General features: G+C 32.5%; 1 protein-coding gene across 4 annotated transcripts in view; it reads left to right on the top strand.

The window, feature by feature from the left end:
* The window catches only part of LOC142318385 (uncharacterized), a 59,954-nt gene that overhangs the window by 35,232 nt on the left and 10,499 nt on the right, over positions 1 to 14,223 (top strand). For all 4 annotated transcript variants that reach the window (XR_012754900.1, XM_075354965.1, XM_075354967.1 and 1 more), the window contains 4 exons: positions 3,081 to 3,294; positions 10,057 to 10,262; positions 11,537 to 11,738; positions 13,926 to 14,125. Coding sequence is in view for 3 of the 4 variants with exons in the window: in XM_075354965.1 (XP_075211080.1) it covers positions 3,081 to 3,294; positions 10,057 to 10,262; positions 11,537 to 11,738; positions 13,926 to 14,125 (822 nt within the window). In the remaining variant the exon portion in view is untranslated. The remainder of the gene's footprint in view (positions 1 to 3,080; positions 3,295 to 10,056; positions 10,263 to 11,536; positions 11,739 to 13,925; positions 14,126 to 14,223) is intronic.

The raw sequence follows: 14,223 nt of genomic DNA, 5'->3' as shown, positions 1-14,223 counted from the left end.
CAAAAGAATAAAAAATCAAGAGAATGCCTGACCCAACTGCCTCTAAACCAAACATCCAGCTAGAAAAAAGTCCCCATTAAGGAATCTGCAAACCTAGAAGTACAGATATTGGAAAAAGAACAGTTTGTAAAACCAATAATGGTGCCTTTGAAAGCACAGAGGCCTTTAGCTGAGAGGGTGAGAAATTCGGCTGCCCCACATGTTCTAGTGGTGAGTGCATCCAGTTTGGACTGTGATGTATTTCTGACTGCACCAACAAAGAGCCAGTGTCATCCAAAGCTGGCAGCAGGAGATCCTCTGAGACCTACAGCAGAGGATCTGAAGACTCCATCTCAGAGGCCTCTGATACCTTGGAATTCAATGTCAAAGCCTTTAGAAAGATGAGAAAAAGAAGCAAAAAAGGATGTCTTACAGGGGAATCAAGGCAATAGAATTTAAGAAAAGATTGATTTCATACTTCTATGAAGAATTTCTTTTAATAAACGTTGTGTTTTTAATATTAAATAACATGATACTTTTAATATGTGTTTTTGATGTTTTTTGAATATCTTTTATTATAAGTGATCTGTCTGATGTTAAGTGGCAAGGACCCTTTACACCCTTGTCATCTTGTGTTTAAACATTTTTTCAATGTTTGTTTAAATCTTTATCACAGTGAACTGTTTTTTGATAGTTTTTGACAAAACTTCATAAGAGATGGTTAAAAAGGTGTAAAAAATAAAAAAGGCCTATCCATTCTTGTTGTGTTGAGTTTTCAGGGTTTCAATAACCATTGACAGGTTTATTTTTAGATGCTCTTTTGACAAGACTAGTCCCTGACTATGTCACAAGTGTTCTTTTATAGGTAGGAAAAGAAATGTTATTTTTATTTTTTGTTTGAAGCAGAAAGAGGCCAATGACCAAAGTAGTCGATGCCCCTAAAAAATCAACAACAAAAAAATAAATAATGAATATGCTTGTATGACATGCAGAGTAATTCAAATAAGTACAAGATTTGTTTAAAGATAGTTAAATTACAAACACCAGAATAAAATCTAATAACTAAAAATGTTATAATGATCACTAATATTAATACCTAATATTGAAATAACAACAAGATAACACTAAAAAGTCTAAAGTCACACAATTCAATTTATGCAGATATTATTACTTTAACTGTCTACAATAGAACTTTCTTTTTCTGTTTAGGCTTCGGAACCACCGTAAGGTATTACTTCAGAGGATGAATGAGGATCATATATATGAATATAAATGAAGTATAGTCTTGTACAGTCTCAGGTCGACCATTCCTGAGACATGTGGTTAATTGAAACCTAACCACCAAAGAACAGCGGTATCCATGGTCTACTATTCAAATCCATATAAAAGATCTGTGATGACGAGTTCACCACTAGACCAGCCCAGTGAGTCTACAATAGAACTACCCTACACTTTATGAATGAATATTACACTGTCACTTTCACTACTGTATACCAATAACTCACTGAACAACTAACTTCATTCACCCACTATCCACAATGGAATGCTCCTGACGTACTCTTTACTCATTGTTACCTCATGCTTACAGATATCAACGTCACCACAACCACTTTCACTACTGTATACCAATAACTCACTGAACAACTAACTTCATTCACCCACTATCCACAATGGAATGCTCCTGACGTACTCTTTACTCATTGTTACCTCATGCTTACTGATATCAACGTCACCACAACCACGTCGGACCACAACCACGTCAGTAGAACTACTGACAACTATCTGCTGGTCCCTTGCAGTATTTATATCCCTTGCCCTGCAGAACCAATACTCATCTCTCCCTTTAATTGTTGAAATGTAATAATTTTCATTGCTCGTGCCCTTACATTTTTGGTGGTATGTTAGACATTTACTAGAAATTGACTCAATAAAAGTAGGCGCGAGGTTTGTGCTTCCACGAGCTCAGTTAGCTAGTTCAGAGGGGAACAATGTAGGAAATTCAAGATGGCTGGACGAGGCCTACAGCGAAGGCAAAAGCTGAGATTAGAAATCACCGATGTAGATGTCTACCAAGGCATTTACATTGGTGGCATCCCAACGAGGCCTGGCTTATTACTATGAGAGACGGCGAAAGATGACTCCCATTAAATCCCATCAGGGCTAGGAATAGGGGATGTGTGGCAACCGGAAGCGTCACAAGGCGGGGGACATAGGGGGGGGTCTTCCCCCTACGGGGTTGGGATGCCCGTGCCCTTACGTTTTCCCATAAATTCTTATTCCAGTTCGGTAACCCTTCTGGTTGAACAACAGCTTTTGGAGGTGCCATTGACTTTATAACAAAGAACAGATTGTTAAATGGACCCGTTACTCTAAGAAAAGAATCCCTTTAGTTCCTTCTGGATTCTTCTTTTCATTATTATTTTCTCTTTCTTTCCTCTTAATTGGAATAAATCCATTACCCTAGTCCATTATACTGGTCCTGTTACAATATATATGTATATATGTATATAAAAATTAATACCAACTGAAGATGTGGGATATTCTGAAACTGGTTATCGAAAATTAGTATGGGAAGTGTAACTTATCTAATTACTGTGTTTTGGTGGTTTATATTTCATATAATATATACATAAGAAGTAAAATTAAAAATTTATATTGGTTTTGGTGCCTCTTAGGGATTCATTTCTGCATAGTTCAGTTAAGAGTGAATAACTGTTTTTGGAAGTCGAGAGTTCCAGCATTCAAGTCCTAGTAAAGTCAGTTATTTTTACACAGATTTGAATACTAGATCGTGGATACCGATGTTCTTTTGTGGTTGGGTTTCAATTAAACACATCTCAGGAATGGTCGAACTGAGACTGTACAAGACTACACTTCATTTACACTCACACATATCATCCTCATTCATCCTCTGAAGTATTATCTGAAAGATAATTACTGGAGGATAAAGAGGAAAAAGAAAGAGTGATTAACTATTAATTTTAATTTATCATCTGATTATCAATAATATTATTTTATTTGAGTTATGATTTTTTTTCATTAAGTTCTAAATGGGAAATATGACTAATCTTATTTACTTAGTTATTTTGTGTGTTTTACAGGCATGTGGAGGAAGAAGCACCATTCCATGTCAAACAAAAAAAAAGAATTCTGGAGTTCTGGCTTGTGGTAATCAGATAAATCAACCGTGCAGGAAAAAGTTAATAATACACAAACCAAAAGCAAGTGACAGTGGCATATACACTTGCTTACTTCACAAAAATAACTCATCAAAGTATAACTTGATTATTAGCATATATCATGTTGAATTTATAGGTATGGTGTACCATTATTTACTAGCTACTTATTGAAATAATCTCATAATAGAATGTTACCCCTGTATAATCTTACCTCAGTCAAATCTTAACTTGTATAAGAAGAACTAGTTTCATGTCTAATCCAAATGAGATGCTAACTTTAGACTGTCTTCCCCTCACTTTAAAAAAATAAAGTTTAGACATGACAAATTAAATAGTTTAAATGAATTCTGGATACCCAGAAAATTAATGGCCTTTCTAATTCCTACTGAATAACCATTAAATAAATAAAATTTCATGGAATAAAATTTTAAATCTACATAACCAACATATTTTACAACTGAAGTAATACCTTACTATGGTTCCAGAGTCTAAACAGAAAACAAAAAGTCTATTAATCTGGCATCTCTTTCCTTCATTGACTGATTACTTTCAACTAATATAGTAGTTGTTGAAGACTGATGTCTTCAATACTGCTTGGATCAGGTGTGTGGATTGTCAAATTGTCATATAGTTTTGTCAATGAGCACATAGTGGATGCAATAAATAAGTTGTGCAGTATGTATGAGAGTAGGAATAAATGTGCTTTGGGGGTGTTTATGGATGTTGAGAGTAGGATTATAATACATAGTAGCCTGGTATTTTGAGGAAGCCCCTCTTAAAATTGGTTATAATCAATTGTAATGCGGATGTGTATAACCTGATTCAGAATTTGACAACCCACCCATCAAACTCCGATATGGGAAGCAAGAGTGTATATGTTGAGCGAGAGATAACGCATGGTTGTTTTTAGGTTTGGTGTTAGGTGTGCAGTTTGGACTTTTTGGTTTGATGGCCTTTTCTGTCTTGATTCAGGGGAGAGTATAAGAGGGACATCTTATGCTGATGATCTGGTGTTTGCAGTTAGCGGTGGATCCCATCTTGATGTGGAGGAGAGAACAAATGAAATGTTATGAAGGGTAGGTGAATGGGCAGCTAATGTTAAATTACTTTTTCAGGGCTAAGTGTGTTATTAAGAGTTTGTGAGGGATGTGATTTTTGAGTGTAAGGAAGAATATTATGATTGCCGGTACATCGTTATATATGATTGTAGGGAATGATATTTGAGTGTGTGGAATGGTGTGAATTTGGGTATAAATGAGAATGTTTATTTTTTGGATGAAAAAACTGAAAGGGAATTCAGTAAGTTAGAAGACTGGAGAGGTGATTAGGGTTTGAGTAATACGGCATTACAAGTGATTTATTGTGAAGTAGTGGAGTCAATTTTGACATAATGTGCTGTTGCCTACAAAATTGTTGGCTTGTAGGCATTTTGTTTGATGTATGAGGGTTCTGCCAGTGAATATGTTGGTATGAAGGAAGGTCGGGCAGTAGGAGAAAAGGAAGGATGAGATATCTGTGCGGTGAGCAAGACGGATCTCTTTGGAGCAGATTGTTGCTATATGGGAGAAGTGGTGGCGTGTGCTTGTGTGATGCCACTTTAGACATTGGTGTGTTTGTGTATGTGTGGTTTTGTTGGAAAAAGGTTCTTTTTTCCATTGTCATAGATCAATCAGAGAATTTATCTTGAAATATATATAATATCACCAGAGATGTGAGTGCTGATAGCAGTAGAAAACTCACATAGCTGGTCCACTGATGGCATGTAGGTTTTCATTTTATTCTGGGATTATTTTATTTTTATTTTTTATGCAAATTAATCAACTGATGTGTATAAATTTATCCCCTCCACAGATGTTACAACTCAAGCAAATGAGGTCTATTCATATCATATCAAATGGACAGCATGAGTCATATCACAAACTCAGCTTACAAACTCAACAAAAGCTTAGACAAATTTTTATTGCTTGCATCTTCTTAAAAAAAAATCATATACAAATCAATTATTACACTTCAGTTATAAAGTTATGCTCAACCCCCTTCCCCATGATGTACGAACTTAGTGTTGTTTCCTTAAACTTCTCTAACTCTAACTTGTTGTAGAATTCTGTGTACTATCATTGAAGGAACACACAAAAATTTTCCAGTTTATTATGTAAATCGACAATCAATGACGATCTAAATAAACAAAATTTAGATCATAATTGATCTAGTATGTATTTAGGATTACCTAAGGATTCTGCTGAATTGTTGGATCTCAGATTAAAAGAAAATAACTTATTGGCTGCAGGAATGCCTATTTTTTTGTATAGAAAGAGAGAACAAGAATCACTCTCTACTTTTCACAGAACCGTGATTGCAAACTGCAGTGGTAATGCTAGTTTGATGCACAAGTTTAACAGTGAATACAAAATAGATGAATGTAAACTTTTTATTGGCTTTCTAAAAGAAGTCTATATTTGTTGGTTACCCAGGGCACCTAAATAAAGTTACATTAATTTAGAAGTAACACTTCTAATAGAGTATAAAGAATATAAATAGATGATTCCATAATGGAGGTCTAGAGACCTTAAAATACTTAGTATACTTCTAGATATACTAAGTAGCCATGCTTCTTATATTTTGGGACACCAACCAAGATGTCAATGCTGGGTTCAAAAACACTGGCCTGCAAGAAAACCTCTTGAGACAGGAAGCAAAAATATTTTGAATGAAAATCTTGAAAACTTCTTTAAGTACTTATGCCTAAAGTCTCCTCACCTCTCAAACTCTTTAACTGAAAGAAATCATATTCGTTGAGCCAGATATAGGAAGGCTTTAATGACAAATGAAAAATTTCTACCCGCAAAGAATAATGTTGAAAATGATGATTGGATTGCTTTTGAAGATGTTACTAGTAAATTATTAAGAAACATCAAGGACTTTAAAAAAATTGTTGAAAGGATGCTGAAAAAATTAAAAACATTAGAGTTCTGTCACTATAAAAGTTCACTTTTTACTAACTCATTTGGTCTTCTTCCTAGAAAATCTTGGGGCAGAGAATAAAGGTCAGGGTTTCGCAAAGATATTAAAGAGGTGGAATAATGGTATCAGGAATGGTGGCATGTCATTATGGTGGGCAACTATCATTACATGCTACATCATGACAATCAAGATTCATTGTACAATAGACAAAGTAGTAAGTGATGCTTCACAAGAATAAAAAAAGGCATCATAAAGCTTCCAGATATGATAAACAATTGTACATTATTTAAACAATAATATTTGCCAATGAATAAATTAAATAGATTTTTTAATAAAAACTTTGTATTTAGTATTTCTATATAATACAAATTTTTCCAAAATTTTAAAATCTATTTAAACACACACACACACACACACACACACACATATATATATATTATTATTATTATGCTTTTACGGCCAACATGGGACCACTTAAGTCAATTTTAGTTGGATCTTTTCTGAGAAAAGCGTGTTATTTTACTCTTCCGAGCTGCCCAGTATTTCTTCATCCGTTCAGATCTTGCTTTCTTTTCTTCATCCGTAAACACCCTCTTCGTTGTATTTTGTCGTTTGTCTGTCTTTTGTTTAAATCTAATGCTTTTGTCTTTTAGCTTTGTAATTTTTCCAGTTTTATTCTGTAGGTCAGTCAGGGAAATTCCCAATTCTTTCATATCTTCTCTAATTTCTTTGATCCATCCTACTTCTAGCTTTTGGAACCAAAGCTTTTCAATGATATTTCTTGACAGTCTTGTTTCCGGTGTCCTTATGAGATGACCAAAGAAAGAGATTCTTTTTTTCCGCATAGTATCAGTAACAGGCTCTATTTCTCGATACACCACCTCATTTGGCACAATCCACCATTGGCCTTCTTTTTGGTGTTTTTTATTGATACACGTTCTGACAATTCTCCTCTCTATTTTCAGAATTTTTTCAATTCAGTTTTTCTGAGTGATTTTGAAAAGGGTCTCGCTTCCGTAGGTGACTACTGGCTGTACTACAGTTTTATAATGTTTAAGTTTTGTTTTAGCAGAAAGGCATTTTTTGTTATATGTTGACCAAGTTAATTTTTGGGATTTAATCATTTTATTTGTCCTGTTTTGCCATGTCACTTTTTCATTTAAATTATAAGTTATTATTTCCCCTAGATATTTAAATTGTTTTACTATTTTAATTTTCTGATTGTTTACCGTAATGTGCGCTATTACCAGAGGATCGATAGCCATTAGTTCAGTTTTTTCGAAAGAGATATGAAGCCCTATCTTTTGTGCTAGGTTTTGAAGGCTCATGATTTGTGTTTTGGCTTCTTGAATATTATTTGCTAAAAGAGCGAGGTCATCTGCAAATCCCAGGCAATTTAGTGTGATGGAGTTTTTCTTAGTACCCATTTTTATATTTTTGGGATTTATTTCATACCATTTTCTCATGACAAATTCGAGGGCGCAGTTAAAAAGGTGTGGTGAGAGGCCGTCTCCTTGCCTCAATCCAGTTTTTATGTAGAAGGGTTGAGAGAGTTCACCTCTGAATTTCACTCTGGACTGGGTATTGGTATATATATATATATACATATTTATATATTGAATCCTTCCAGTAATGTAAGGATTCCAAACGTGGGGTCATTTTTTTTTGTCTTCAGTCATTTGACTGGTTTGATGCAGCTCTCCACGATTCCCTATCTAGTGCTAGTCGTTTCATTTCGGTATACATCTACATCCCTAAAAATTTGTTTTACATATTCCAAACGTTGCCTGCCTGCACAATTTTTTCCTTCTACCTGTCCCCCCAATATTCCAGGATGTCTTAATATGTGGCCTATAAGTCTGTCTCTTCTTTTAGCTATATTTTTCCAAATGCTTCTTTCTTCATCTGTTTTCCGCAACACCTCTTCATTTGTCACTTTATCCACATGGAGTCATACAACTAAATCGGTTCAGCCGTTGAGTTGCTACAGTGGAACAAATGTACAAACACCCTAAATACACTACATTCCTTTTTGAGCAGTCTTGTAATTATTCTCTTATTGGGTCATGCTAAAATTTTCTGATATAATTCAGCTATTTATAGTTCAGTTTTCAAAAGGAAGGGTCATTTTGATCACAATGAAACGCTTAAAATTTTAACTAATAGATAACTGCTTCTTACACTAGTCATTTTTTAGCGATCATGGAGTAAAAAATTAAAATGAATCGGAATTTTTAAATTCACTAACATATTTATTTATTAATTTTTTTTTTTTACACAGATAATTATTTTTAAAACATATGCCATATTTCATAAAAATAGTTCAATCCATTCAGGAAATATAAACATATTTTTAAAAAACACAAAATGCAAACTGACAGATAACAAGATAAATCTGGACCTATGTTTACAGGAACATTTTTAAAGGAAAGGTTATGACATTATTTTAATTACCTGAATTTAATCATTTGATGTGAAACCTACATGTTAATCGTTCAGACCTTGATAACTTTCATTTTAACTCACTGATTAACACGTTTCTTTATAGAAAAGAAATGTGACTGCTGAAGTCATAGCCTTGATTTTATTTATGATTATACCAAACCAGGATACCAAATTGTTTGGAAGAATAATATGGGTGTAAATATCACATTAATGTTTACATGTTTACTATGAGGAAAAAAGGATTATTATAGTGGAAACAACCTTTCTCTAGAAGTTATATAAGTATTACTTATATGATGAGGAAGAGAGGTAGATCTAAAACTCCACTATAAAATTTTTATATTTAATATTTTTGGTAGAGAAAGAAAAGTACAGAACCAAGTGCATGATAGAACTTAATCTTGTGGTTCGTAACCACAAAATTCTTATAATTAACAAACTATGAACATTATTAAAGAATATTATAAAGTAGTTTTCAAGTGTTGGCCCAAAAATTATAAAGAAGATGCATTTAGGCAAAGTAAAAAAAAAAAAATCTAAACAAGTGTGTTAAAATGGTTGATAAATAGTGTAGTTTAATTAGAGGAAATGAGAGGTAGAGATTATTTTTCTTTATTCACATGTGTACATTTTTACAAAGGCATTTTGCTTTTGAACAGGTAGTTAATAGTATATGATGAAAATAAACTAAAGCATGAAACTCATTTCTAGACGTATAGTGTAACAATTGTCTGAAAATAACCGACTTTCTTTAATATATGAGTTTCTTCTATTTTAAATTAAGTTTTAGAACTTAGATTGAAATGCTGTCAAAGCTATAATAAAATATTTTTTTCCTAATGTGTACATTGCAATCTGTTCAGCTAGTTTACAATAAGCAACTCCTCCCCCCCCCCCCCCACCAACAACTAACAAAATGAGGATGACATGTAAATGAGTCTTGTACAGACTCAGGCTGACCATTCCTGAGATGTGTGGGTAAGTGAATCCCAACCACGAAAGTACACTGATATCTGCTGTCTAAAATTAAAATCCATATAAAAGCAACTAACTATTACTAGGATTTGAACCTCAGACCTTTGATTTCGAAAATCAGCTTTTAAACAACTGATTTACAGTGACAAGTACTAGACCTGCCAGGTGGGCTATAAACAAAATTGAAAATAAAAATTGTAGTTGAAAAGAAAGGTTTATTATTATAAAATAACTTTGTAAGAGTTTGCAGTGTATTTACTGTTTAGAATAGATAAGTTCCACAAGAAGGAATCTAATGAACAGAAAAAATAATTATTTTTATTATGCAAATAATTCTTTTTGAAGTGTTAGGTCAATGGTTCAAGTGGAAAAAATGAAGTTAGAAAAGGCACAATCAGTAGAAAACCAGCATTAGAGTAATGCCAGCTTTGAGTTAGTTTCCTACATATAATATTACAAATTCCATGGAAAATTTTAGCTAACAATATTATTAACAACTTTGTTTCATTATATTTAGGAAAGGAAAGAGATCCTCCAAGATTATTAGGAAGTGAACCCAAAAATAAAAGTGTTTCTTCATCACACTCAGTAGAATTGGAATGTCGTGCTAGCAGTACCTTATTTCCAGTATCTATCAAATGGCTTAGAAGAGTGGACAAATCTTATCTGGGTTTAAGCAATCATTCAGAAAACATCATTTCATATAAAAACTTCTTATATTATGTAAGTATAGTAATTACAACACTTACAAGAGGATTTAGTTTATTTTCAATTCATTTTAGAATTATTACATAAATAATCAGTATTTGACTTTGTGACCTAAAGACTGAATACAATGGATGTTTCTTAAATTATATTAATGATTTTTACACGTTTAATTAAACTGTATTAATACCAAAATTAAACTTTTAACTATTTTAAGACTCATGGATTCATTTCTGTACTTATTTTGAATATTTTCACCTGTAGTTCATTATAATTCATTTTCTTCCTTAAGATATTTTTGTATTTACAAAAATAAACCAGTAAAATAAACTGATTAAAGTTATAATTCAGTAATCACAGGATACTTCTATGGTGTAGCAAAATAGTATTAAACACCTGCACTAGTATTTTACATTTTTATATACCTATTACAACAGTATTACCTCAGTCATATATGAAACAGATACAATCTTACACAATTGGTGTGAATTAAACTCCTGTTTAAAAGATTTTTTTTTTTTTAAAAACAAAGTTGCTTTTGAGACAGAAAAGAGTATAATAGACATTAAAAATATAACAGATTTTCACACTTTTGCCAAGAAATGACATAAGTAGTTGGAGCAACTGAGATAAACACTGGCCATAAGTAATTAATTGTAATGGTTAGAAGTACCATTTAGCAAAATAGAGAAGAAATATCCAAGATTAGATAGCCCATATACTCATATACAAATATCTTTCACTTAAAGGTGAGAATGTTAGAAACATATTTGGAAATTTGGCACACAATATCTGATAAATTTCTTGTAAAATTTGAGTAGTAGAAAGTAGTGGTAGGGATCAGAGATGGAACAGAGAAATAGTGGAGAAAGCCTGTAAAAAAATGTTAATAAACTAGAATGAGAATTTCTGTTATGGAGTGATGAAATTACTACTCTACAGTAGTATTATATCTGTATTGTAGGAAAGTGTGAAAAATAGGATTCCAAGGTAGAAAGGATAAGAGAACTGGAACGAAGTGGTCCCAAAAAAGGGGAAAAAATGCATAGCAAAAAGATGAAGTAATAGTAGAAAATAAGGAAACAATAAAGGAGAAGGAAATGAAATTGTTATGTGGTCCTTAGGTGGCTGTAGCAAAAGAAGAATGTTTAACAAAGTTAATTTCTCTTCTTTATCATCATTAGTTTTAATTTTTTTTTCAGGAAGTTTTAAGAAAATTTGAAAATTGAAATTTTATTTTTATACAGGTTTTTTTTATTTTTCTGCTGTTTATTTATTACTTTTTGTTTTAGGTTATCAGTGGAAGTAAAGCAACAGATCAGTATTATGTTAAAGAAGCTGGACCACCTGCTAATGATGTTTATTTAAGTAAGCTTTTCATCAAAAAAGCTGAAACTCACCATGCTGGACATTATGCTTGTGTTGCTATGAATTCAGTTGACATTAGTTATCGTGAAATGTATCTAACTGTTTTACCATTCACCATAGTTCAAGGTGATAACACAATTAGAATTTTCTTACATTTCAGAAGCCTATTATTCTGATATCATGCAACTGAAAATCTAAGCATTCATTTTAAAATTTGTTGTCTTTAGTTATAAATATGTATGTATGTTGTCTTATCTGTTTTATTGTAGGTAGTATTAATTTATACATAATTTTTATGAATAACAAGTAAAATATCACAAAAAACATACCCCACCACTTTTTTTAAATAATAATTTCTCAGTATAATATAAATATAAAATTTTATTTTAGAGCCATGTATTTTACTAATATTAGTAGTGTTTTTTAACTTTGTTTGCAGCCCTTGAGGCCTTCTGCTGGATTCAAAATACCTCACTAATTTACCAATCAGCTCATCTTTCTGAATCTATTTTTTTTTTTTTTTGTTTCATGTTCCTTAACACCTGTCTACACCATTCTTCTGATGAACCTTACTGTTTTCTTTCCTTCCAGAAAAGAGCCTAGGTTTAGTCAGTGAAAAAGGCACTCTTTTTGACCTTCTATTATCGCCATTTTTTACAGTTGCTTCCAAGTACTTAATCTTAACAACTCTTCTTTACTTCATTATTTTGCCCAACTTCATTAGTCTTATTTATCCTTATTCATTATCACTATCATTCTACACACTAGGATCACCAGAGGATGTCACACAGTAATCTACTTTTTTCTGGAGGAAGGTTTGCCCTACTTTTCCCTTTGGCCTCAAGTCTGGCTTTCATTGTTTTTTCTTCTGAAATCTTAGCTTTCTTCTAACAGTCTCAAGCTTTTTACTGGTCTCCACAGACATTGGCTGATGGTGATCAGTAGATGTGGAACTGTTAGATCAGAAAAAGGTGATACAGCATCTTCCTTCTCTGTAAGTTCCAGTGGTTCAGTAGTTTTTAAAGAGCAGAAACTTCTACGCCTTCCACAGTAAACCTGTGGCTTACTAATGATGAGTCTTCATCTTCAGTAAACCTCAAGTAAACTTTTACAGATTTAGTTTTCACCCTCTATAATGAACTAGTGCATAAAAGTGGGCGCAGAACCTAACAGAATATATAACTGATTCAAGAAATGCCCAAATACTAGCATACTCCACTTGGGTTGTCCCATTTCATCAGCCACACATCTACCAAGAATACCTATGTCTATGGTCTCCAATAACCCCACCCAAAGAACACTACATTCAGTTCTTCCAGACTGGCCAGCCAGGAAACAATGCAAGACTTTAGCAGAGCAAGCTTACATCCTTGGCCACTACCTGATCCTTTTATCAGGAGGAAACTAAAACTCCCAGTTTGCAACTTGTTCCCTACCTGTAATGTAGATAGAAACAAAGATTAAAAATCATAACAAAAATACATTTTTTTTATAAAAATCCCAGATGTTATTAATAGAAAAAAAGAAAATAATCATATCTATTAAATTTTTCTTTATTTCTGCTGAGTTTTTTTTTTTGTTGAGATTATTAAAAAATATTTAAATCACATATGATAAAAATTGAAAATTTTATGTAAATTTGTGTTTTGTCAGGAATGTTTTGGAGTCATATAAAAACCAGAATTTTTCCTAGTTTCTTTGTATTCAAGCATGGGTGGTTTGTATTATTATAATACTTCGAATTTTAAATAAGGTTTCAATCTGTGCTATCAATTTTTATTCTAAAAATTAAATGAATAATAAATATTACTTCACACAACAAAATTTTAACATGGGCTTACCCATTTTGTATATCATTTAGCTCATCTCAAAATGTTCTCTGATTATCAGGCAACCCTGATAATCAGAGAATTAGGTATCAAGAGGTGAATGCCCTTAATACCTATAATAGTCAAATGAAATCCATATACTTCTGTAATTGCTTACCCTGAATAGGTAGTAGGTACAAAGAAGAGCTTAAGTCTGCAAAAATAAATATAATCTGCCTAAGTTATTCACAGAAAAATGTAACTGATAAAGTACAAGTAAAGAACACTTAAATAATGACTAGTACACTGGAATAGAATTGGAAGTAGTATTGAAAAGATACAATCCTTTCACTGTTATTATAGAACTACAAGACAGTTTTTTGTTAGCTAAGCCACTGTAGTACAATGATTATATATACACAATCTATAATTAATAGTATAAAGAGATGACGATTGTCTAGCCAGTTCAATATTCCCATATTTTTACAGAAAGAAATTGTTGCAGATGATTCAAGAAAACCTCCACAGTTGATAGGTGGTAAACCAAGAAATGTTAGTACTGTTGTTCAACAAACTGCTGTGTTAGAATGTCAAGTACATAGTTTTCTGCCTCCAGTTGTTCGGTGGTTAAGAAGAGTTGACCATATTTCTTTCCGAACGACAAATTTCATGTCACCTATTAATTATATAAACAATTCATATCAGGTGAGTTAGGAATTAACTTTTCAGAATCTTCTTTACAATGATTCTGTTAGTATATTAATTGATTATTTATTTATCTAATCTACTTACTTATCAGTATT

The sequence above is a fragment of the Lycorma delicatula genome, chromosome 1, assembly GCF_047948215.1.
Source record: "Lycorma delicatula isolate Av1 chromosome 1, ASM4794821v1, whole genome shotgun sequence".
In the NCBI taxonomy this organism is placed as follows: Eukaryota; Metazoa; Arthropoda; class Insecta; order Hemiptera; family Fulgoridae; genus Lycorma; species Lycorma delicatula.
The sequence above is the reverse complement of the archived record's forward strand: the minus strand, read 5'-3'. Positions and strand labels throughout refer to the sequence as shown.